The sequence below is a fragment of the Gymnodraco acuticeps genome, unplaced genomic scaffold (assembly GCF_902827175.1).
Source record: "Gymnodraco acuticeps unplaced genomic scaffold, fGymAcu1.1, whole genome shotgun sequence".
Classification (NCBI taxonomy): Eukaryota; Metazoa; Chordata; class Actinopteri; order Perciformes; family Bathydraconidae; genus Gymnodraco; species Gymnodraco acuticeps.
The window spans coordinates 59352-87085 of NW_022989752.1; the positions used below are offsets into that span (position 1 = coordinate 59352).

General features: G+C 40.4%; 1 protein-coding gene across 5 annotated transcripts in view; it reads left to right on the forward strand.

Moving 5' to 3' along the window:
• sgip1a (SH3GL interacting endocytic adaptor 1a) overlaps window positions 1-27734 on the forward strand; it is a 92558-nt gene that overhangs the window by 29162 nt on the left and 35662 nt on the right. For all 5 annotated transcript variants that reach the window (XM_034210317.1, XM_034210286.1, XM_034210296.1 and 2 more), the window contains one exon: window positions 83-127. In XM_034210317.1, coding sequence (XP_034066208.1) covers window positions 118-127 — 10 coding nt within the window. In that variant the 5' untranslated portion in view covers window positions 83-117. The remainder of the gene's footprint in view (window positions 1-82; window positions 128-27734) is intronic.

Here is a 27734-nt window from a genome sequence, read left to right on the forward strand (position 1 = left end):
CCCATCAATTCTACTGTATCTCTGTGGTAACCAGGGGCTTCTTCTCTTCTCTACCCCCCAACGCCTCCCGCTTTCAATTCAGGATCCTTGGAGATAGAGGAATGCAAATCTGCAACCATGATGGAAGGTAAGATGATTTTTTAAATGTATTATGATATCCCCTTGGCTGTTGTTATTCAGGGTAATCCCCCTTTATGTCCTTGTCCTACTGCATCTGCTGTCAAGTGTGTGTGTGTGTGTGTGTGTGTTGGTGTGTGTTTGGGAGGTTCAAATGTCATAAGCTGCCCTGCTATTTTGAGTGCATACATTCCGGTGACTTGCGTGTTATTCTTAGGAAACGGGCACAGCCACTGAATGTCTACCACAGCGGCACAATGGCGAAGCTAATTGAACCGTGTGTACCTTTGTGAGTGTTTCTGCGTGTGCATATGTCCGAGTACCCCCCTAACCCCACCCCCCTTTTCCCGCTTCCCATCGTAAAGGATTATTTGGATTTATTGTGCAGGACGGCTTATGTGTCCAGCTGGCTCACTTGTATAAATTCTCTTTGTATGGTTTCTCTGAAACACATGCAATGACACACGCGTACACACTTGCAGCACTCTATGTCTCAGCTGTGTGTCTGCTCACACTTCATTTTACCCTTTTTACTCGGCACTCATCTGTGGATTGTATGTCTGCACGGGTGGGTGCATGCGTACATTTGTACCCACCCAAGGTTGCAGTTATCCCTCTCTGCGGGGTTAAGTGTAGGAGCAAAAGGAGAACTGATGTTTTTAGTTTCGTGTCCCTTTAATTGATGACATCATCAGTAGGAAGGCCAATGATGGAGGCATGAATCCCTACGGCTCTGCAGCTGGCACACGAAAGCCTCCATCCCTCCATCTGTTTTATATGATATCTAATTTTCCTTGTCTATTGTTCAGGAATCGAACAATATCCTCGACCACTTGCCATTTGTTTGAACAGAACAACACAAATATAACGACTTATACTGAAGGAACCTTGGGTTATGTAAGCTTCCATAGTCCACGCTACATACGCAACACTCTGAGGCAGTGAACATTGGGAGAATGGTTAAGGTTATTATTGTTTACAATATTTAGCCCCTGCAGTTATGTTGTTTCCTCACAATGGTTACTTTTGTGTATATGCTCCAAAAAACATAGACAATGTTGTCACTCAAGCCTAAACTGGTGTTATATAAAAAAGGTTTCACCTGGTTTTCTGGATTGACAAGATTATTATCTCTGACAAGGAACACTTTTTGTAAAAAAAACTGTTGGTTTGATCCCCAGCTTCTTCCATCAGCATGTCAAAGTGTCCTCAGGCAAGATAATGAACCACAAGTTGCTGTAAATGTTGATCTCCCTGAAGCAGATGAAACTATTAATGTGTGTGACTTGGTGAATGCTGACTTGTGTTACTGTAAAGTGCTTTAAGAAGTCACAAAAAAAGCTATATAGTGTCCATTTGCAGTTTATCTTAGAATTAACAAGATTGTTAACAAAAGAAATATGAGCAAACAAATAATAAAGGTTAATTTTGTTGTATTATAAGATGAATTTGGTTTGTCATAAAAAAGTTAGCACTAAATAAACAAAACAATAAAGTCCCCATCCATTTGAATAACTGCCACATGCCAAACAGGTTCCAATTATTAAACATAGTTATCTGACTAAATGGGTTTGTAGATCTGATGAACTTGATAAATAACTTCTTAATCGAAGGAGACCATGATTAAACTGTTCTTCATGTCCATTCTCAACGTTAACTGCCCATGCATGATCGGTACAGGTCTGTGATTACATGCCTGCCAGTGTGAAGTCAAAGTTCATCTACATTTAAATGTAATAATGACTGACATTTTATTCAGGTGAAACTGCTGAAAGAACAAAAATGGCCTCGCCTATATCTTTGATAACAGTGAATTAAACTGCCCTGCTACTGTATCATAAAAAGCAAACCGTCTGGAGCAGGTTGTACTGACAACAACCACACTAGCAAAGTTTTACACACGCAAACTACTAACTAAACTGCATTGATAGGTTATCATTTAGAATAGATGATGTGTTGTCTTGTGTATAAGACAACCTATGACTCTGCCCTTGTCAGACTGGGACAGTGTTGTGATTTGAAGCACGCAGCCACCTTATGAACAATAGTTTCAAATATACACTCATGCTGAATGTACAAGTCATAATAAAAAATGTTGGATCTCTAAGAGCAATACAAACATAAAATGCAATAGCTTGTAGTTAATGATCAACCCAGTGTGGTTCAGTGTTTTCTTATAGGTATTGAGTTCATGATACTAAAAAAAGCGTGTTAATGGAGTTGAAAAAAGTGCAGTAACGGAACAGATTGATCCAACATGTCTTCTTTTTAAGTATCTAGAATTCACCAACTTTACTTTAACTTTATGACAGTAGGAAGTTACGATCTAATCGACTGCCCTGTAAGCCTGCTGTCCTGTCACTCTCTGTATTTACCACAAGCCAAGTTGTTGTGTAACAGTTGTGAAGAAAAAAATAGACCATCTGCAAACTGCTTTCCGTCCATTAGCATGGCTAGCAAAGGCTTAGCATGGACTGTTTGAGGGCAGGATTACAGTCAGGTGTTAAAATTGGATGCTAATCCTGGTTAGCTCTGCTTTTTAAAGCCCCGTGTCATGGCCGCGTAACACAGTGGGTTATTTTGGGAGAGAGGCAGGCATTTAATAGTTTGTGTTAGTATTAGTGATCACACCCCCTTCCCACTTAAAACAACATATCAGTTAGAAATAGGGATTCCGTGATAAATATAACTGTTGGTGGACTTTGGCCTCCAGATGATGGTCACTATAAGACTCACCCACTACAGTTCAACCAAAAAATCAGACATACTTTCATAAAAACTTTTTTCTGAGCTGTGTTTATCCTTAAATAACCATCTCTCCTTATAACAATTTAATATGATTTAACATGATCACTGGAAATTAATTTCCTGGGTTTACTGTACGTGGGATTACTGCATCTGTGGCTGTGCATGCATCATTTGTTGGGGGGATGTCATTTCAAGTAAAGTATCTCCAGTATACTTTTCCGTACTCACGAGAGCTTTCACTTCTTGCGGTGGTTGTTTCACCAGTAATTTGCTCAGCTCTCCTCAAGGTAATCACACTGGTGCGGCATGGGATTCCTGATCCCTTCAGACTCTGAGGATAGCAGCAGAGGAGGAGGCTGAGACATGATAAAGACAAATGTGAAGTTTAGTAGATTTCTAACGGAAAAAGTGCAGAGTATCACTCCTAAATCCTCCTTTGCTACTCTTTCTTAACATACAATAATGCTTGTAATGACCCTTCAACCTTTCATATAGCCTTAACATTAAGCCAGAACTCCAAGAACTTGAAATAAGAGCAATTTATTTTAACTTATAACAAAATTGCACTTTCAGTCAGGGACAATTATAAACTGTGTTGTTAAATTGTTACAAAATGTGCTGAGTTAATTGATGCTTCCAGTGGGAAAACCCTTTTGAATTTAATGAGCCCATGGCATTTCCTGTAGCACAACCATCAAGAGAAACATTATAGACCCGGCACTAACAAAGCTCCAAGAATAGCAGAATCAGTATGTTGTTAGTATTTCTTGAGTATTTTGCTGCATACTGTAGTTTTGTTGACTCCATCCAATCATTCTATGGCTTGTAGTGAACACTGCTGCCTCTCGTAGCCACTAACAAGGCTTTAGACCTGTTGTCTTGTTAATCCTTTAGTTAGTAGCGGTAGGAATCAGACTGTCACCGGGAGGCCCCGTACTTAAGGATGGCCCGGCTGAAACTTGGATAAATCCTTGACTGGAATGCTGCAGAGTAGAGGGCACAGAGGATACAAGACCATATGGTGGGCTCCACTTCATTCCATTCATTCCATTATCCTACTTTATGTTACACTTGATTATAATGTGCTTTTGTGATGATAGCCTAGTTGGGGGATTGTAAAAGAATACCTTAAATCAGTATAATTGTATTGTTTTTGCCATGATACAAAAAACCCAACAATTAGGTTCTAAATCCTCTCATTGTGGCTTTGCACATGGTATACCAGCATACAGGGTCATATCCACTGACTCAGTTTATCAAAAGCATCTCAGCGTAAAATATCATCTCTTTCAATTAAGTTGTAACAAAATATGTTACAGTATGTTGCTCCTCAGATCCCTGTGGAATAACCACTGTGTTTTGCCTATGGCAACATTTTGACTACAGTTTATCATTTACACATCACTATTATCAACATTTGTTAGTTTTGCTCTAGGCCTGCTCACATGAGCAAAAATAATCAGACTTTTGGAGTGCTAGTCATGTTTTCCAAGTTTTCTCTTTTTAAACCGTAAGCTTCATTAGAGGCATGTTTTTCCTTCCAAACAAACTCACTCAAGCAATATTGATTTAAACAATTTTTAAAAATCATACTTCTGTGTTGGACTCTAGAGCTAATGTTTTGTTCAGCCGTATCATACTATAATTATGATACTGTTCCAGCCTAACAGACACAAACACTGTGTTATTGTATTACCACAAACAGCATTACCCTCTGAGAGAATGAATAGTGATGTGTAATCAGTCAGCATATCTCCAGTTAACTCTGCTCAGTTTATCATGGCATCCAATAGGCTGTAGCTCTTGAAGAACTCTGCTGCCATATGGTTTCCCGGGTAACGACTGTGAGGCTGACTCATGTCTAGGTTGGAAATCAGATGGGCACAGGCTCCCAAGTGCACATTTTCATTGATTTCTGAATAAATAGGTTTTTGATGGGTTCATGTGGGCAGAAAAGCATAAAAGACGATGACCCTGGCTTGTCTATGGTGAAAACATTGTTAATGGTAGACGTTTCCTCTTGAAGCCCTCTGTGCAAGGATTGATACGCCGCTACTGGTTGCAGACCCCAAATGAGTAATTTAATGTCTTGCCATTGGCCCAAACATATAACTCATGTGGGCCGATGCCTAAGAAACAGCCCTCAGTGGCCTAGCAGAAATTCAACAATGGTGTTAAACAGAGCAGCACTCCGTCTGTGAGTGTGAAATGCATAATTGTATCTTCCTGCCATCTCTAACAATTGGTGCTACTTATTTGTCATCATGAGTCATAGTTTGAGTCTGTGTTTTTGCTGGTTTTATTATAATCTGGTCCTCCGTAGACTCAGCCGACTATCCATCCACATTTATAGCAAGTGAAAGCGTCACAGGTATACAAGCACAGTACGATTGGCATGCTTTAAATGTGTGGTTGCAGTACATGTGTGGGTCCAAATATTTAGTACGTACATTGTCATGCTGACTTCATTGGAATATAATTACATTCATGTTTTTCAACCGTATATAAATGAGTGCAAATATGTGTTAATTGAAATGTTTGCAAAGGATGGGGAGGTGATAGACGAAGATACTTCTGATGTTTTCCAGAGTGAAGTGACAAGTCTGAGTCATTGGCAATGCCTAATAATAACTAATGCTAACACGACATCAGACAATGCTGCACGTTTGTGTGTTTTCTTTGAATGTCTCACAGTAGAATGGGTCCATTGCTTGAAAATAAGTTTGCAATGGAGACCCAAATGAACTTTCCCACAATAAAGACACGTATGCAGGGACAGACACTCAGAGCTGCACGAAGAGAAAAAAGTAAAAAAATCAATCAGCAGGGACTTTTTTTTCACACCTCATTCATTAATCAGCATCTGAACAACAGCCCTTCACATTCCTTCTTGTTTTTGTGCACTGTAGACACACTTAGATACAGAGAAGCATGTGTATTGATTCAAAGCCAGATAATCAGACATGTTTGTGTAGTCTAGTGGCAACGTCTTACAGCATAATCCTACTACGGTTGTCTTTATGGCCTCACATAAACAATTCGCTTAAATCTTTGTGTTTGCCATGATCATGCTTACATTATGCAGAGTAGTTAAAATGAAAATGTGTGCATTGTAAACCCTTCGCATACATAAGTAGATAATAGTCCTTTACCTAAAGCGGACATATTATGCACATTTTCAGGTTCATGTTTGTGGTTTGTGTTTCTTCTGTGACATGTTTACATACTTTTAATGTTCAAAAATGTGCTTTATTTTTCTCATGATGCCTGTGCTGCAGCACCTCTTTTTACCCTGTGCTCTGATTGGTTAGCTGGCTGGCTCTGTTATTATTGGTCAAACGCTTAGAGATGTTTCGTAAATGTCCTGCTCCTTGGCAAATCATGTACAATATGTATTATTAAAGGGGTAGATTTGTCCTAGATTTTTGTTTTGTTATGATTTTGTTCTACACTTATTTTTTGTCTGGATTACCATATGTTTTCAAAATGGCAGCTTCAGGTACATTCTGATTTGCGTCATCACTTCTGCATGAACAGAATATTAATCAACTACATTGTGGATTGGTTTACGAATGCATTGCTCTGCTCACAGAAAGTTGTGTTGCGCCGTCCAAGTAAAATGATCAGTGATGCATGTACATGCAGTTGCTATGTAAGCCCATGTACACAGTGCTCTAGTGGCATCTTTTTAAAAAGGTTTTTCCTTTGCTGTTCCCAACTTTGTTTTCCCCACATCATTCCTTCTCCACCTGAGGACCTTTCTTGAATGTCTAGGCTTCCATTATATCCATTTTTGCGCGTTTAAACTTTTGAGAGAAATAATTGATTGTGCCCAGAAGCGCATTTTCTCTCGCCGATCAAGCCATTCTGCTCCTCTGCTGGCAAATCATGTACAATATGTTGGAGCTTTAGCCAATAGAAGTGCCAGTGTTACATAGTAATGTCATTATTTCCCGGAAGGAAACAAAGGAGTCCAATAAAGGCGTTTCAGGCACGGGGGGAGTGTGTGGGAGAGAAAGTCCATCTGGCATAATCTTTGGGATTTTAGCATTTGCAGAACATTTACATGCACAGAAACTTAAACAACACACTACAGGAAAGGGTAAACCCCAGGGCCTCTTTAAGGTTTTCATACTTAAAAATATATGTAAGTACTTGCTTCTCTTCTTTCCATCATTGCCATTCTGGTTTATTGGAATTGAAATGTTACACATAGCACATTAAAAACAAACAGGATGTTGCAGAGACTGCTAACCAACAGGGCCCAAGCAGAGATTAGAGGAGCCTGCTGTCGAAACAGTAGGTGATTTGCTGTCAAAGATGTATGGTCTAATTTAATCAGTGGATGTTGTTTTATCATCAAAAGTGGTACTTGTGTTGAGACTGCTGCTGTTATACTAATACTGTCGCTGTGATGGCACCATGGGGGCTTTTGAATCGTAGATTTTGACACGTAAGGTGCAGGGAAAGTCTCTGATGGATCCATCCACAAGCAGAATTCGGAGAACAAATCAAATAGTTTATGATCTTAATGCTGTTGTGTTTTGTGTCAAAAATATACAAGTCTTATTTGCACACATTTGTAGATATCATTCGGTGTTATCTGTTTGACTGACTCATCTCTCGGTCCTTTCACCCTCCACAAGTAGGTGTTTAGGTCAAAGCGTAGGTCTTCTGTGAGCCTGACTTCGAGGATAACAAGGTCTTCCTGTATCCCTTTCTGAGTCCTGAGGCACACACACATTTAAAATGCTGCTTTCATAATAGTGTCTTTTACAGAGTCCATGGCACTGCTGCCAGGAGAGTAGCAACCAATTAGAGAGGAGATAGACAATGAGAGACACACACACACACAGAGAAAGAAGCTGACACAAGCTGGGAGATAGAAAGGGAGAGTCTTTTCAAGAAAGCCATTTCCAGGAAGAAGCAGGTTAACAAAATGAGGAGTGGTAGGGATGGACAAATAGATGAACTGAGTTAATGTGCATGTAGGATAGCGTGAGAGGGGAAGAGATGCACAGGGATCAGCAATGCGTGTCAGAGCCCCGAGGGAGAGGGCAGAGGACAGTATAATCACAGTGAAAGGCCTGTGTTTTGTTGAGTCACTTCCTCGCTTGTGGCTTTTTTTGGAATATGATCAACTCATGTGGTGGGAAGGGGAACTAAGAAATTATTAAAGGGGTAGATTTGTCCTAGATTTTTGTTTTGTTATGATTTTGTTCTACACTTATTTTTTGTCTGGATTAGCATATTTTTCAAAATGGCAGCTTCAGGTACATTCTGATTTGCGTCATCACTTCTGCATGTACAGAATATAAATTAACTACATTGTGGATTGGTTTACGAATGCATTGCCCTGCTCACAGAAAGTTGTGTTGCGCCGTCCAAGTAAAATGATCAGTGATGCATGTACATGCAGTTGCTATGTAAACTTTTGAGAGAAATAATTGATTGTGCCCAGAAGCGCATATTTTCTCGCCGATCAAGCCATTCTGCTCCTCTGTCATGGCCGCGTAACACAGTGGGTCCATTTTATGTATTTCTGTCCGTCTGTGTGCGTGTCTTCATCGCGCTTGCTCTCCGTTCAGACCAGAGGTTGCGCTAGACTTTTTCGCTGTCCGTCATTTGGACGGACAGGATCGTAAAACTTCCGTCAAAATCAAGAATTACCCGTCGGCCATTACACAACTCTGACGGGGGGGGGGAGAGAAAGCATGCTCGTGAACTGTCAACGGGGGGGGGGGACAGTTCACATGCGCCGTGTTATGCATGGCTGCTGCACCTCGCGGGAGCGTGCACAGCGTAAAGCCAAAACTCAGACATTTCAATGATTTGTCACAGTTAGGTTTGGAAACGATATAATTTGGGCATGCATAACACGGCATAACACCGGAGCCTCGCTGCGGGGAAACTTTGGCGCTGTTCCGAGTTTGTTCTAATCTGTCAAAATGACGGACTGCTTTCAGATTTGTCCGTCATTGTTAAAAAAAATCTGTCATAGACGGAAAATATTCGGTTAACGCGACCTCTGGTTCAGACACAACAAACAAATACGGAGTGTATGTAACTTAAATAACACAGTCACACAACAGTTACAATAGGATATGTCTAGTACATATAGTTGATGGATTTTAAAGTAAAGGAAACAAATTGTGGAATTCAAAGTCCAGGAGAACAGCAGGGAGAAAGAAGAGAAAAGTCAAAAGTGTTAGCAAGCAGGGGACGCATATATCATTTATACTATTTCATTTATATTGTTTATAGTAGATTATCAGTTTGAGTTGCCAGATTTGCTCGCGGCAGTTAAGGAAAAATATTATCGACTCCAGAACTATCAATGAGGGTCGTGAAACGGTGCTTCAGCGTGTCTTTTGTGAACAGCCCAATTGGTAACACAGGCTTCTCTGAAAATGGCAACACTTCAACGTCCAGTATGGCAGTCACGTCTCACTGACCAGGGCCAAAACGTAGCAACCCCCCTTCTCCCCCTCTAACAAGCTGTGTTGCGAGACTCCACTCATGTCTGTGGAGGAGACCGGAGAGAAAGCCGTCTCTGTGTGCTCAGCTCTCACTGAGTCTGTAGTTGGAAGCTCTGTTGCTTCAGGTTTTTGTTGATTTGGACTTGATTAGCACGTTAACAGTCGCAGTGGTAAGCGACGTGGATAGACACGGTGGCAGGGAAACCCCCCCAGGGAAGTTGGATTTATTTGGCCATATAATATTAATGTGCTTCTTCTCTGCATAATATATTCAGCTCCCAAGCCGACTGTTAGTGCTTGGCACAATCTCCTTCGACTCTACTTAATTAATTAATTAACATGACATTCTATTGCAGTTAAACCGATTTAATTTGTGTGGTATTTTCTTTTCTTTTTTTGTCAATTAAACATCAGAAACATGCTCACATACTCTCTACTCATTTTGAGTGTTAATGATGAGATGCTGTGTTCTGTTTTTTGGTGTCCCCACTTACCTTCAACTTGCATCATCTACTTTAATTAATGATTCCCTCATTTCCCAGAATACCTTTCACAATGCCCCAGGGAAACAGCATAACTTATTTTTACGATGATTTACATTAAATGAAATAATACTGTAAAGGGTGAAACAGACGTGTAATAAAAATGCTGAATATATATATATATATATATATATATATATATATATATATATATATATATATATAATGACATATTAATTAATAATAAGTATGCCCCTGTTTTTAGTTTGTTTTCCCTGCATTTTGATCTTGAAAGAAATATTTGCTCTTGAAGCCGACATTAAAAACCTGCATTGATATTTTAGCTCAGCTACCCCTCATACTTTATGTGCAGGAGTAAGGAAATACAGCAGGGAAGAACAAAACAGAGAATGAAATACAAGATATACTGCTGACTGACGTTTTGTTACGTTCTTTTAGGCTTCAGTTTCATGTCCCCTCTTCTTCTTTCCTCCTTCCATTTTCTAAATATTTTCTTTCGGTGTTTGTTTTATTAAAAAATGTGGCATTGTATTTGTCCATGTGTGTGACAAATCCCTGTCTTGCCATATCTGTGGATGTGTTTTAAGTCCAGCACTCCCCCTGTGTTTGTGCTGTATGGCTACTAGCCTGACTAGTGCAAACAGATGTCAGCTTCAATCAGCGGAAGATGCACGAGCACAGTGATGCAGGGACACAGCTACAGGAAGAGATTAGCAGCATTTAGATTGAGACTGGCTCGCTTGAGTGATGTAGTGATAGAAGGAGAGATTTAAAGGTTGCAGAAAGAGAGATAAAAAAGAGATGTAGGTTATGGAAAGAGAAATGTAATTCATGAAAGAGGGATGAACTGAGTGTTTTGAGGATGTGATTAAAGAGAGCGGTTGTAGATGTGTCTCGCCAGCTGTGTGTGACATGTTTTTCAGGATCATACGGTTCACATAGACAGTTTTGGTTTGTGTGAGTGTGTACTTGTCTGTGCTCTATGTGTACATTAGGCTGTAGGCCTGGTTGACATTCAGGCTTGTGTGAAAGAGCTGAAGATAAATCCTTCTGCATTCTTGCAGTATTTTAATACTTTGGAATTCAGTGTGTTTACATGCACAGATCTGTGGGACTTTCAGTTGAGTGTCATGTTATTGGCTACTATACAATCATTAGTACGGTGGGGCAAAAAAGTATTTAGTCAGCCACCAATTGTGCAAGGTCTCCCACTTAAAAAGATGAGAGAGGCCTGTAATTTTCATCCTACAGTAGGTACACTTCAACTATGAGAGACAGAATGGGGGGAAAGAATCCAGGAAATCACATTGTAGGATTTTTAATGAATTAATTGGTAAATTCCTCGGTAAAATAAGTATTTGGTCACCTACAAACAAACAAGATTTCTGGCTCTCACAGACCTGTAACTTCTTCTTTAAGAGCCTCCTCTGTCCTCCACTCGTTAACTGTATTAATGGCACCTGCTTGAACTCGTTATCAGTATAAAAGACACCTGTCCACAACCTCAAACAGTCACACTCCAAACTCCACTATGGCCAAGACCAAAGAGCTGTCAAAGGACACCAGAAACAAAATTGTAGACCTGCACCAGGCTGGGAAGACTGAATCTGCAATAGGTAAGCAGCTTGGTGTGAAAAAATCAACTGTGGGAGCAATTATTAGAAAATGGAAGACATACAAGACCACTGATAATCTCCCTCGATCTGGGGCTCCACGCAAGATCTCACCCCGTGGGGTCAAAATGATCACAAGAACGGTGAACAAAAATCCCAGAACCACACGGGGGTCCTAGTCAATGACCTGCAGAGAGCTGGGACCAAAGTAACAAAGGCTACCATCAGTAACACACTACGCCGCCAGGGACTCAAATCCTGCAGTGCCAGACGTGTCCCCCTGCTTAAGCCAGTACATGTCCAGGCCCGTCCGAAGTTTGCTAGAGAGCATTTAGATGATCCAGAAGAGGATTGGGAGAATGTCATATGGTCAGATGAAACCAAAATAGAACTTTTTGGTAAAAACTCAACTAGACGTGTTTGGAGGAGAAAGAATGCTGAGTTGCATCCAAAGAACATCATACCTACTGTGAAACATGGGGGTGGAAACATCATGCTTTGGGGCTGTTTTTCTGCAAAGGGACCAGGACGACTGATCCGTGTAAAGGAAAGAATGAATGGGGCCATGTATCGTAAGATTTTGAGTGACAACCTCCTTCCATCAGCAAGGGCATTGAAGATGAAACGTGGCTGGGTCTTTCAGCATGACAATGATCCCAAACACACCACCCGGGCAACGAAGAAGTGGCTTCGTAAGAAGCATTTCAAGGTCCTGGAGTGGCCTAGCCAGTCTCCAGATCTCAACCCCATAGAAAATCTTTGGAGGGAGTTGAAAGTCCGTGTTGCCCAGCGACAGCCCCAAAACATCACTGCTCTAGAGGAGATCTGCATGGAGGAATGGGCCAAAATACCAGCAACAGTGTGTGAAAACCTTGTGAAGACTTACAGAAAACGTTTGACCTCTGTCATTGCCAACAAAGGGTATATAACAAAGTATTGAGATGAACTTTTGTTATTGACCAAATACTTATTTTCCACCATCATTTGCAAATAAATTCTTTAAAAATCAGACAATGTGATTTTCTGGATTTTTTTTTCTTCTCATTCTGTCTCTCATAGTTGAGGTATACCTAGGATGAAAATGACAGGCCTCTCATCTTTTTAAGTGGGAGAACTTGCACAATTGGTGGCTGACTAAATACTTTTTTGCCCCACTGTATCCATCTACATTCATCTCAAAGTACCAGTCATTATTAACTAGTGCAGTGCCCATTGAAAGTGTTAGAAGGGGCTGAATAATTGGCCTCTTGAAAAAATAAAAATGAATATCAGCGTCATTTGCCACAGGATGAGCTGTATGTAATGTATGATTTAAGTAAAGATTATAGATAAAAATCACAGTAAGAATAATTGCATGGTGACTTAACAGATCATCTTGGAATGCTTTCAGATGAAATGCTGTATGCCTTTATCATTCATGCGTGACTTTTGCATTTTCAATTGCACAGTGACCTCAAAAATCCGGGCTTACACATTTATGTTTGCATTAATTGATGTGCCCATAAAGATGAGCTTGTTGTTACGCGAGAGATGATAACTGATGCTGAAGAGACGGCCCTTCTGCCAGCCGTTGTCCCAGCAGCTATCAGATTGGTGACTCATGGCAGATAGGATTTCATTAGCAGACATCAGGGCCTTCACAGAATAGAGGAGCCATTGATTTTCACCATATCAGCAGGGAGAGAGGCAGAGGGGAGAGAAAGGGGAGGCAGGGAGACATGGGAGTTAGAGGTATAGTGAAGAAACTGCACATCAGTGAAACTAAACCACAAGGCACAAAGCACCTGCCACCTGCAGACCAACTGTGAATCACTAGTCTGGAGTACTGAAGGAAGCATCTGCTGAACAATGTGTCTATAATGAAAGATGGCCGCATAGGATTTTTGATATTCCCTTAGTCTGTGAGTCACTTTTTATACCAATATCTGCCATAACTGCCAAGGGAGGAAGGAGAGAGAGCCTCTTCTTCTCGACTAGGATACTGAAGTTTGTAATCTCCGCTGCACCTTAGCTTTCGACATGTTGAATCGGTAGGCTGTCGGCCAAAGAAATCACTCTTATTGGCTGTTCAGCTTAGCGAATCAGTGCATGAGAAGCGAAACGGAAGTGAGGGACCCAAACAAACTATTAAGAAGACAAATCTGAGATTTCATTTAACTCCAGCTCTCGACACAGGTTCGGGAAAGCCCCATGAGCTTCTCGTTGTAGAGTGAAAATGGAACACACACGCTATCTGTTGTTTGTTTATATCACTCAGTCTGTTCTTCTTCCCTCGGTGTATCACGCAGTCTGTCTTCCGGTTGTTGCCTCTTTTGAATGACGAATACACACTACCGCCGCCTGCTGGTAAGGAGAGTTATTGCCACTCACACATGCGCAGTTCGTACGTGCAACTTGGCCGTCGGCTGAAGTCTTTTGCGGTCTGTTCCAGTGCGAAACATGGCCAAGACGTGAGGCGACGTGAGCCGATGTTCCGTCGGGGCGTGTTCTTTGGTGTCAGTTTGGTGTGTAAGGAGCTTTAAACCAACAGTATTTAATTTTCTCATACTGATATTCTGAACAATCTGTGCTATTGTATTAGCTGTAAAGTGTCTCTACTGTAGGCTATTTTTATTATATGTACAGCACTTTGGCTCGACCAAAAATCGTTTATAAATGTGCTATATAAATAAAACTTGATTTGATTTAATGTCGTAGAACAAAACGTGATCCGCCTCTTAAGTTTGTGTCAACCACAGACCTTCTTTCCAAATATTTTCAAAAATCCTATGGAGAAATCCCATTGACTCTGAGACGAGGGTAAAATGCCAACTCACGTCCGGGTTTTAGGACTCGTCTCAGAGTCACCACTCTATTGAAGTCAAACGAGAGGCCATACTAATTTTTCCTCATTCATCCCAATTAAGAATTTCATTTAAAGTTGGCATTGGTGAACTGTCAGACTAAGCAAGATACAAAATGGGATCAGAGTGCTGCCAAATGCATCAGTTTACACGGAACTGTAACCTGTATACCAACATAAAGCCAATAAACCAAAATGATTTGACACTTCTGTGCATAGCCAGGCAGTATAGGAGAAAATAAGTGTAAGAGAGTGGAGTGGATGTGAACTGCATTGAAGATGATTTACAGTGTTTCTCATCGCATTACAGAATCACCACTCCTGCCAACTGCAAAACATTTTCTCAGAGATTCAGCACCTCATTGACCTTGTTCTTCAGGAACTGAGTGAGATTCATATTCACTCAGTGCGCATCATTTCCAAAAACCAATGAGCTAGGAAGACCCATGTGATTAGAGAGCCATTTGTCCTAATTAAAAAGGAGTTTGGAGTAAAAGAAAGTCACTCCCTTCACTTTACCATGATGTAAACCACTGCTGGTAGGGGTGATACAGAAAAAGAAGGCCTTCTTTCCTATTTGTCTGGAGTTAAGATTGGGCTGTCCAACACCACCTTTAGGTATCATTAGGAAGTGTCATTTTTCCGGGTTGTTTTTGGGTTCAGGACGAAAACACGATGGCTAACCCCCCTAAGGATGTTTGATCTTTCTTTTCCCCCTGTGGTCATAAAGCTATGGCAAATAGTATCTTTGCTCACATTTGAGAGTTTGTAGTCAGCAGCATCTTTGTCCATGTCCATGCTCTGCTTTATTAGTCTGCATCATGGGGCTAGAATCTACTTTGTTTTCATCCTAATGAAAGAAGTTGCACATTAAAACCGTCCCAGTTGAACTACAGTGTGAAATGTTTACTCAAGTTTCTTGCCCTAAATGTAACTGCAGAGCTAAAGTTATCTCTTCGGTTCCTCAATAACACATTCAGAATTTATGCCTGCTGCTTTATTTCATTGACCTAAAATGTAAACTCTTATAAAACATCAGCAATACAAAAGGGTGTTTAGTATTCATTTTAATCAGTGTGCGCCAGATAGAGAGAGGGGAGCAGGCTGTAATCCAGCAGTTTTAACCCTTTGTACTATTTCACTAAAGCACACTATTGTAGTTCTGATGGATGCACGCTGCATGGATCTGTTTCTATGTGCAATAAGTGTCTGCACATCAATGCTTCAGGACTGCCGCTTGTTTAACAGTCGCTCTGTCCTTCATTTGGCGTGACTCCAGTGCAGCAGTAGTAGCAGAATTCTCGGTATGTTACATAACATGCACCAGGAAGAAACACCACCAGGACAAAGGACAAAACACCAGGAAGAAGGTCCTTTTTTATATATCTGTTCCTGTTACACAAGATGTGTACTGAACATAAGCACATACATAAATATGCCAGCCCTATTGAGAAATAAAGTGATGAACAGAGCTAATAGGCACTCATTAAGCTACACTAAAATAAATATAATTAATTTAAACATTGTACATCCTTTTTTATTGTCATACGGTCCAAAATCAGACAGTTGAGTCATCATTAAAACTGATGGCCTTGCTGCACATGGTGTGAGGGCACACAGAAACTGAGCCAACAGGATAACTGAAGTTCCTAGATGGGGTCTGTACTGTAATCTGCTACTGTATGTTAAGATAATATCTTCAGGTATTCACTGACTGTGTCTTCTACCATGAGGGTAAGTAGATGTAGTCAGAAGTAATATAAGATTTTTCATAACACCAGATTGCTGGCCATTACTGTGACACTGCAATTGATGGTTTGCTCCCTCCAAGTAGTTCCAGAGCTTGTCGTTCATCACGGTTTCTCCACATCCCCTCTCTCTTTCTGCCTCCCACCCTCCATGTGTCACTCTCACTTTCGCTCCCTCTCCTCTCCAAATTGCACTCCACCTTTTTATGAAGTTCTTTATCTGAGAGCTGTGAAAGATGCAGTCAGATGTTTGTCATAAGCCCTTGCCTTAATTAATGAACCAAAGACAGTCAGGACATTCTTTTGGCAACTAAAAACGGACCAAACCTATAATCTGGGTGTGAATAGGAGAGGGGTGGAGTCAGTGGTCTGCCTCAACCAGTATGAACTGAGATTAGATTTTTGGGAGGGAATAAGGCAGATGTAATCCACAGGAATTTGGGCCAGCTTTTACGTATCCTGTCTCAATGAGAGGAACAAGAGATGGAGTACATTTGTTGTTGATCTGATCCATTTCAGGCTTGTCACTTCTGTGTTTCTTCAGAGCCTGCAAAGTTGACACTCTGTTGAATGCTCTCTTCTCTCATTGCCTCCTCCCTTTTCTGTCCTCATTTTCATATTATTTTTTTCTACAAACGAAGTAATTTCCTGTGCTCCCCTGGGGCACATGGAAGGAGGACGTGACCAGGCTGCATCCGAGCTACTGATACATATCAACTTTCTGTCAGGCCTCATCTGGACAAAACCACACAGACACACACACAGAAACACACATACACAGAGGGCCTGGGAACACATTGTGTTCAGCACTGCTTACTGCTCATGTGGAAACTTTTCATTCTGGGCAGCCACATAATCTGACAGGCAATCTACTGTACGCCTCTCTGCCTGTGTCTCGCTCCCTCTTTATCACACATGGACACATTCTTACATGTCTTTCTCACAGACTGTATTCACAACATAATCATATAGCTGGCATGGTAACAGGAAGACACCGGATTGGCTGCTGGGAAAGCACTGCCCAGAGGAGGAATTATGCTGGATTCACATCCCTCTTCTATGTCTCTTTCAGTTGTGGCCTCATTCATCCTGCTGCTGTGTTCTGCCTACTCCCTAATTGAAATGTTGGTGTTTTGATACCTGTTAGTAGCAGCACCAAGTTTTTGATGATCCCCTTGGAAAAAATGTAACTCCATGCACACTTTAGTGGTACAAAATTAAGCAATACATTTAAAACTGAATTCCATAATGTTTAATAACACTAAAAAGATACACTTACTGGTTCCATACTACGAATTCAACTCTAAAAATGCAAAATCATATATTTCCCATATAATAGTACAATTGGACCGCATGTTTCATTGCGAAACTCCTGACATCAGTTTAATAGTGTGATATGAATTTGTAGTATCCAAGGCCACGCTGAGAGAACCCCTGGTGACATTGTAAGTGTTATTTTCTCAGACTTGACCAACTTGATTTGTATAGGCAGTAGTTCTCCACCCATGACACTTATTCAAATAAGGCCGCAATTCAGGAAAATTATATAAGTAGTAATTTCTTCTGTCCTAAAATGTCACCGGTCAAAACTAAGCCATGATGCTTCAAAAGTGTTCTATTACTCAAACAAATGTCTTTGAATTTAGATGAGCGATACATGATAAGCAAACTAAATGGCTAATCAGTCAATAAAATAAGAAATTAATCATATGCCAATATTAATCATACACCTAATCAGATTTTCCATACAAAAAGTAAAAATTGGATGAGTGGGTCTTTAAGTAGCATGTCTCTAGAGAATCTGAAGTGCTTAGTCTATCTGGTCTTTGTGAAGTATTGAAGCAGTGCTGACCTACAGTATGAGGAACTGACACTCTGATGAATGGGCTTATTTTTATTAACAGGATTTGTGGGAGGAGAGGTTGTTTAGTAATTACCTTCTGCTTTACCTAGAGTAAAAGAGGAAAGGGAACAGAGGCAGGAGGAACAAAAAGATAGGGTTAACACTGACAGACTAAAAATATGGAAGTGAAAAGGGTTTCTGCATGAGGGCCATTTACCTGATTGGTGCATTGGCTGACAGAGAGGTGATTTGACATTGAGAAGAGAGCCCATATAGTACACTGGCAAACTCCTAGGATTATATCTGCTAACACACACACATTCACACACACACCATTATTATAGACCCTTCATATAAAGCTGTGCTGTGGATCATCAGGAACATGTTCAATGGGTGTAATTGACAGTTGAAGCAGAGTTTCTGTAGCATTCCGTTTTCACCATTACACTGATTTAATTGCCATGTTGATTCTTTCCATAAAGGGTCAGTTTTGCCATCAAAGCAATCCAAGCCAATCGCACTCAAACTGCTGCTCCAAGATTCCACTTCGGGCTTCGACGGTTACATTTACCGGAAACTAGCTTGTTAAGTTTCTTATATTCATAAGAAACTTTCCTAAAACTGGTTTACTGGTTTTGTGTTGTGTTGTACATCGTGTATACAGTAAAATAACAACTGAGCAAATGCAGGCAGATTTAGAAGTTGTAGCAATACAGACAACATGTTGTTATAGATTGGCCTAAGCAATCAGCAGTTTCCAGTATTGGCTCTCTCATTTCCAGTTTTGATAGAGCATTGAACGATATTGATCAAACTGTATTTTACAGTCAAGTCACAAGGCTGTATGTTTCAGGTTGATACATTCACAGAGGAGATAGAGAAGACTATTAATGAATGGAATTAAAGTTCACCTTTGCTCTACTTGACAACAGTTGATGTTACCTGCCGTTGGTTAGTGAACATAGATAATTGATGATACTTCTGCTCAGAAAACAGCACTCTATCTCCAGTGTTTTGTTTTTTGTATCCTTGCTCTCCCCACTGTGTGTTTGCAATGATACTGTAAAATGTAAGAAACTGTAGGACATGTGCTCAAGCATCAATGGGCTGTATCCAAGTCTCTGTTTAGTAGCTGTTTATTCTTAATAATTGTTGGCCTCTTTTCTCTCTAAAATTGTAAAATGTATTCATCGTGACTCATTAAATGTGGGCTAGTTCTTGCTTCTTAGGTAGGTGTAAGCGTGTGTTTATGTGTCAAATGTTTTCTCACCACAGACCTGCCACCCTCCTCCTTATCCTCCTCCATCTCCTTCACATATATATTGTATTTACATTTAAAATATATATATCCATCCATTCATTTGTGAATCACACATTGTACACCCACACTGTCTTTTGCCTTTGGCTCATTTACTTTAAATCATTGCATTTGATATTAAAGGAAAGGGGAAATCTCTGGAGAGTTGAGTATTTTTATGTTTTTAGCATTTTGGCTTTCCACAATCTTAGAGTTGCAAACAGATGTCAAACAGTTTCAAATGAAATAGTATTTTTGGTATGTTTTGTACGGGTTGTTAGACTAGCAAATCAAAATGTTTTTGTGTTAAATGTGGTCGAAAGCTCCATAGAGTTACATTCAGGACCATTGATAGGTGAAGTCAGCAGCATTAGCGACCTTTTGCAGTCAGTTAAAAAAAAAGATTGGCATAGATTGAAATAATTGGTATTTCTGCCGCCAGTTGGGCTACGCTGCAGTGCTGTAACCCACAGATAATCCAAACAAACATGTTTACAGGATTGGACTATTGATCACTTGTCAGCAAACGCACAAGGGAGCACATCAATTACTATATATACAGGCTGTGGTTGTACAGTGGGCAGACTCTGATTGGTTTGTTTTTCTTATTTTCTAAGACAGACTTTCACAAAAATGTCTCTTTCTTTCTTATATTGTCATCTTTTTATTTCAAGTTGGTATATGGATTTATTTCAAATATATATTAATGTAATTTCATTTTGATTGTTTACAGTCAGCACTTGGTCTTCTGAGTACTTTAGTTTAACTATTTTTAGACTGTGTGCAGCTTCTTACTTTAGCACACTGTGCATTCCAGTTTAAGGTTGGTCTGTCCTTCGGAGTCAATTACATTTTGTGTCACGTTAGAAAACTACATCCAGGAGACTCTTGATCAATATAGGATTGTAACTGTGCCAGGCTGGAGCACTGAACTTATCTTGAGCCACTCTTGAATGAGAAGGCAAGGCAAGGCAAGTTTATTTATATAGCACTTTTCAACACAAGGCAATTCAAAGTGCTTTACAAAAAATGAAAGACATTAAGAAAAAGGCATTTAAAATCAGTCATTAAAAATAAAAGCTAATAAAATAAACATTAAAAGAAAAAATACATGGATAAAAGTTACAGTGTAGTCTAAGATATGAATAGTTCAAATAAACATTAAAAGAAAAAGTACATGGATCAAAGTTACAGTGCAGTTTAAGATATGAATAGTTCAATTAAAAGCAGCGACAAAAAGAAAAGTCTTCAGCCTGGATTTAAAAGTAGTCAGAGTTGCAGCGGACCTGCAGGTTTCTGGGAGTTTGTTCCAGATATTTGGAGCATAATAACTGAACGCTGCTTTACCGTGTTTAGTTCTGACTCTGGGGACAGAAAGCTGACCAGTCCCTGAAGACCTGAGAGATCTGGATGGTTCATCATTTAGCAGGAGGTCAGAAATGTATTTTGGGCCTAAACCATTCAGTGCTTTATAAACCAGCAGCAGTATTTTGAAATCTATTCTTTGACACACAGGAAGCCAGTGTAAAGACTTCAGAACAGGAGTGATGTGATCCACTTTCTTAGTGTTAGTGAGGACTCGAGCAGCGGCGTTCTGAATCAGCTGCAGCTTCCTAATAGATTTTTTAGTGAGACCTGTGAAGACACCATTGCAGTAGTCGAGTCTACTGAAGATAAAAGCATGGACAAGTTTTCCAAATCCTGCTGTGACATTAGTCTTTTAATCCTAGATATATTCTTTAGGTGATAGTAGGCTGATTTAGTAACTGTTTTAATGTGACTGTTGAAACTCAGGTCAGAGTCCATGACTACACCTAGATTTCTGGCTTTATCTGTTGTTTTGAACATTGCAGACTGAAGCTCAGCGCTAACTTTTATACGTTCTGACTTGGCTCCAAAAACCATTACCCTCAGTTTTATCTTTGTTTAATTGGAGAAAGTTCTGACACATCCAGTCATTGATTTGTTCAATGCACTTACTCAGTGTTTGAATTGGAGCATAGTCTCCTGGTGAAATTGTTACGTAAATGTGTGTGTCATCTGCATAGCTCTGGTAACTTATTTTGTTGTTCTTCATTATCTGAGCCAGTGGTAGCATGTAGATGTTAAAGAGAAGAGGCCCCAAGATGGAGCCTTGAGGAACCCCACATGTCATATTTGTCAACTCAGATGTGTATTTACCTATAGAAACAAAGTTGTTTCTGTCCTTTAAATAGGATTCAAACCATTTTAGAACTGTTTCCGAAAGTCCCACCCAGTTTTCCAGTCGGTCTAGTAATATGCTGTGGTCAACAGTGTCAAACGCAGCACTGAGATCTAATAATACTAACACTGAAGTTCTGCCACTGTCTGTGTTTAAGTGGATGTCATTAAAGACCTTTACAAGAGCAGTCTCAGTGCTGTGGTTTGGACAAAAGCCTGACTGGAACACATCGAAACAGTTATTTAAATGCAAGAAATTACTCAACTGTTGAAAAAACAACTTTTTCAATGATTTTACCTAGAAATGGGAGGTTTGATATGGGCCTGTAATTGTTCATTACTGAAGCATCTAGATTATTCTTTTTAAGAGCGGTTTAATGACTGCAGTTTTCAGGGCCTGTGGAAAAATACCTGAGTGAAGAGATTTGTTTACTATATGAAGTAGATCTGAGGCCATGCAAGGCAAAACATCTTTAAAAAATCCTGTTGGAATAATATCAAGGCAGCAGGAGGAGGATTTCAGAAGTTGTATAATGTCCTCTAGGTTTTTATCATTAATCTGATGGAATTGTGTCATGGTGTTTGAATTGATGTTAAGTGGACACAGAGACAACACATTTGCTGTTCCTGATGCAGAGGCACTGACTGCTTGTCTGATTTTCTGAATTTTGTCAGTGAAAAAGGCAAAATCATTGCACGCCCTGGTGGATAGAAATTCAGAGGCTACTGACACTGGGGGGTTAGTTAGTCTGTCGACGGTAGCAAACAAGGCACGTGCGTTGTTTTTGTTTTTGGTAATGATGTCAGAGAAGAACGATTGTCGTGCGTTTTTCAATTCCAAATTATAAAGGCCAAGTCTCTCTTTATAGATTTCAAAGTGAACCTGGAGTTTTGTTTTTCGCCACCTGCGTTTAGCTTTTTGACATTCTCTTTTTTCTGTGTTCACGCTCATGGCCTTTCTCCATGGAGATATTTTCTTGCCAGACACTTCCTTTACCTGAGTTGGAGCAATGGCATCTATAACATTTTTAATTTTTTGAATTAAAATGATCTACTAGCTCATTTACTGAGATGTTAGCAGGGGCAAGTGTGGAAGAAAAATTCTGAGTAAACATTTCCCTAGTATTTTCAGTTAAATATCGCTTTGTGGTTACCTCTTTTTGAACATTTTTGTGAACAGAAATAGAGCTCTCAAAGAAAACACAGGAATGGTCAGAGAGTGCAACATCAGTCACCACAACCTTAGATATATTCAGACCCTTTGAGATAATTAAGTCCAGAGTGTGCCCCTTATTGTGCGTGGGCTCCGTCACATGCTGAGTCAGTCCATAGCTATCAAGAACACAAAACAGTTCTTTAGCCCCTCTGTCCTGGGGGTTGTCAACATGGGTGTTAAAATCACCAACAATGACTAGACGGTCAAAGTCAATACACACTATAGAGTTCAGTAAAGTCATCAAAAAAGCTTGCACAGTATTTGGGTGGTCTATAGATATTTAGGAACAGAGCTCGAGAGGAGCATTTCAGCTGAAGGGCCACATATTCAAAATAATCAAAGTTTCCATACGATGTCTTCCTGCATTGAAGGGAATCATTGAACAGAATAGCAACTCCACCCCCCTTTCTTATGCTCTTCATATGAGAAGAGCGATCATAAAGATCCTTGCTGTTTTACTCCTGAGCCAAAAACAAGCGGATAAAAGGAAACATTTAAATTGCATTTGCTTAAAGGTCAACAGTCATATCAGGCATATAACAGCCTTGCTTTTGGTAAAGGGCTGCAACTAACAATTATTGATATCATCCACTAAGCTGCCAATTATTTTCAAAATGTCAGAACAGTAAAAATGGCCAAGGTGATGTCTTTAATTTTCTTATTGTGTCAATTCAAAACCCAAATATGTTCAGTTGAATTTGTCAGACATTAATGCATCTGCCTGTTAGACACGGTCGGTACTCAGAAAACTACATTTTACATGAACTACAACAGGGTCTTTGTTATGTGTAAGTAAGACAAGGCTGAAGTAGTCTGAAATTCCACTAAATGTAAACCCAAGGCCTTTGAAGTATTCATACTTTATCCAGTGTAATATATTTGCAGATGTGTTGCATCATATAACAACATGTCTTTGAATTTCCAAGCAACCACCTTTTGATCACGCTGGAATAATGTTTCTAAAATAATGATTATAAAGCAGGGATAGAAATGTAAAACGTGAACTTGTCAGGATCCCTAGGTCGCAAATCACTCACACAGTATTCTACATTAGTTATTTGTTGTTGGTGGCCAAAAGCTAAAACATGGACAGAAACAATCTTCAAAACCAGACCATATCACTCTTTCTGACATCATATGTGGCCTTGCTGTCCCAAAGCAGGCTTAAACTGACACAATAAATCATTTCTGTCCAATTGTCTTCAAGAAGACAATCTTCAGGTTTTTGTTATGCAGTAAATAACACTTAATTCTCTCATCTTACAACCATCAAAGTGTTTTCTCCACTCTTTTCCTTTATTGTGCAGTTGCGGGGGTGATCAAATTCAACACCTTTATCTGTGACTTTATTTAGCGATTTTACAATAGTATTATGCATCTTTAGGAAAACATGTACAAGACTAGAATCATTTTCCCAATGGAGGAGGGACAGCAGTCTCTTTCACGAGCACACAGCACGCTAGTGAAAGAGGACAATGTGCACAAAGTGTACATTTTGGGAGAAGGCATCCAAATAAGACTGATAGCTTTACTTCTCTGCAGCATCCGTGGAAGGACTACTGGTCTAGCTGAACTGAATGTTGAATGTCATTTCCACGCCCAAGCCAATGTGCCATGTAAAAATAACAATGAAATGCAGCTGCGTAAAAAAAGAGGATATCTTTCTTGCCTTGCTGATGCATATTCCTATGCTAATGGTTCTGGCTGGGCGGCTGCAGATGACATTTCTGGGTACTGTCAGAGAAATGTGGATGGGAGAAAATAATTTTTACTTCCTGTCAGTGGCGTCTATGGTGATCTGGTTTGATAGGCGGACATGACTAAAATAGCTGGGGAGTCGTCTCCAGGGAACAGTCAGGGGCCTATCGGGGGTTTGACAACTTTACTCAACAACCATGCACACACTGATTGTCTGGAGACATTTGAAGGAGCTTGTTTGAAAAAGTGTTGCCTGTCAACTATATGCCATCTTTAAGGCCACACGGAGACGAAACGGGTGTTATCCGCTATAGTTCTTTATCGTATGGATGCAGTGTTTCCCCTACCATTGTCTTGGAGCCCAGCGCCCCCCCTGAAATTCAAGGTGTTTTTTTTTTTTTATATACATATAGCACCAAATTGCAACTAATCTATATCTACTGTCACTTTTCACATTGAACATGTGCTCTTTTATTAAATAAACAACGCTTTCATTTTAAGTTGTGAGTTTAGTGTTTTTGACCCTAATGCTGCGTTCACACCGGACGCGACGCGATGCGATGTTTGGGGGCAGCGCGATTACATGTAAAGTCAATGCAGAGACGCGGACAGACGCGAATTAGCTCCGACTGCAAGCATGAAGCGGTGGACGCGAATTCCGCGGCGCGATTGAGGCGATTGAAGGGGGCCGCGACAAACTCTCGAGTTCAATTTTTTCAACTAGAGCGTCATATTCGCGTGACGATCAGCGGTGAGGATCTCAGCCTGCCGTCACTGACGTTCAACCAGAAAACATCAGCCGTTAGCTGTTAGCAGTTAGCACACAGAGCTCACAGCTGTTCAGAAACTTGACAAATGTTAAACAAGTGCAAACCACAGACTGTCTGTGTCATGGCGAATACAGTCGCTGGTTTATTTATGTCTGTAGGCCGTTGTTATGAGTGTGGACGGAGCATATACAACGTTAGCTTAGCCTGGTCGACCCAATCTTCATTCAGAAAACAAGCATTTTAATAGGTTTTTCGCCTGCCGTCTTGTCTGCAGACTTGTCAAGCATTAATTCATGGTTTTTACTAACCGGTATCAGAATGTTGTTACTTCGGCATCATTTAGAAACTAGGAATTACAATTTAATCACGGTAAATTATGTTCATTTTTGTTGTAGTTGTAGCTCCCGAGCTAGCGCGTCTTGTTTGAATAAACACAGCTGACAGCCGCGGTGAAACTCGAGCGTTTAGAGCGATGCGATAGGAGCAGTTACGGCCCCTACACACGGCGGCGGCGTGCGTTGCCGCTTCAACGCTTCTGCCCATTCACTTTGAATGGGGTGACGTCACGATTCGCCGAACTGCATTGTGGGAGCAAAGCGTAGCTTCTCTCGCGGTGCTCGCTGCAAAAGTAGAGCAATGTTCTACTTTTGACGCTTCGACGGAGGCGTCAGCCAATCAAATCATATGCCAGTACAAGCTCTAGCCAATCAAACCGCGTGCTTGGGTGTCTGGGGCAGGAGATTCATGTGATTGGTTGTTGGTCGAGTTTCAGACCCCCCCGCCGGCAAGCGATAACGCACGCCGCCGTGTGTAAGGGCCGTTAGAGCGAAGCGAATATTCGCATTGCGTCCGGTGTGAACGCAGCATAAGAAACACTGATGCATTAATCAATAACAATAATCCACAGCTCCTCTCTCTGCTCCGGAGGATTTTTTTAAAAAAATATCCCAATGCGGAGAATAACCAGAAGGATAACCAGGCAACCATGCTGTTAGTGTCAAGTTTAGAATTACTCTTAGAGTCTGTGAATGTGCAACAGACGGCACTAAAAATGTCAAAAATATTTTTAAAAGATCTCAAAGCACTGATCCCTGCTGCTCTTTAACTTTCACAGCATGTATCTTAAATTCGATCTTGCAAACGAACGCGTCAACTCTTGGCTTGATAATGAATCACATTATCTTATAGGAATAAAACATTAATTTTCTGTCTTATAGTTCCCGTATCCTCCTCTCTGATCTATGAAATCTTATGTCAATAAATGGAGGGACGAGTGAAAATACATCTTCTCTCAATGTCTTTGTGGCAAAAATCCATGTTAAAAGCCACTTTGTTGGCCCAGCAGCAGGGTCATTTACCACACAGTCCTTGGTAGAGGCTATTTGAAGCCTTGGGATGGGAACCATGAGAGCTGTCTGTTTATAGAGAAAGGAGTAAGGATGGTGAGGGGAAAGGATGAAGAGAGGGGGACAGAAGGAAAGATGGACAGAAACGTGCAGATCATCTTACAGCCAATAATATGTGGCATTAATCTTATGCCGTAGTGAAATGATGATTGTTGGACAACTTGGGAATGTGATTAGTATTTACTGTTCTCAGTCAGGCTTGCTATTTGTGATTGTTAAGTTTACTTTTTTAAATTGCTTTGTCTGTATAAGAACATTTACCAGAGCACAATTTGACTGTAATGTTTCTTTTTTTCAAACAAAAGCTGTCACATTCAAGAAAAAGGAGTAGAGTAAGCATTTTTGTTTAAAAAGGACATGAAATGTATTGAAAGTTGTACGTTGGTGCTGAATAACCTTTTTTTCAACTGGCTAATCTATCTTTAAGCAATAGTTGTTATATTTATCTAAATCAAATGAGCATAAACAGACAAATTAGCTATAGAATTGAAACAGAGTGATTGCACAGATGGATGCATCACCACCCTCTTGGCATTATCAACATCTTTTGTTCATCCTTGTACTGCCGGCATGCTGCTATATGGTTTCTGGCCCTGACCCACTTTTCTTAGGAGTCTGTGACGTCACTCGATGAAACATCTCTTTTCCACCAAAGGAGCAACCAAACAAACATGAACCGTCACATTTCTATTGTGCGTTTGTGTATACGTTGGATACGTTATGTTCCAGTTAGTGCACCCACCTGGACAGTATAGTCCAGGTCTAAATTTAGTATCTACAAGCACAACGGCAAACTGACGCCCTCTCTTTGTGTTCTCTCTGCCACACTGAAACACACAGTGAGGTTGAAGATGATGGCTGGCGATGGCCATTCCCTCCCAGCTTTCTGTTTGTGCGGTCAGCTAATGAGACAGAAGATATTTGCAAACACAGCTCTTCTTCGAGTGGCCTCTTCTGTAAGATTCCCCTTCCCATCTTTATGTTAGAGAGGCAGGAAGCTTATAGGAAGTTGTGACTTAAATCCTGAGCAGGGAAAAAGTAGGTGGGGGAGATTGAGTAAATGGCTCTCTTCCTTCCTGTGCTAGGAGATATGTTGTGACCTGCACGGCATTGTTTGTGGTACATTTTATTAAACGTTGTTTGTGTCTATGCCATGAGTCAAAGTGAAATACAGAGACTTACTGTCTTGTAGACATGATGTTGAAGCTGCTGAAAAGAAGCATATATTTTTTGTTAGCACATCCAGAGCAAA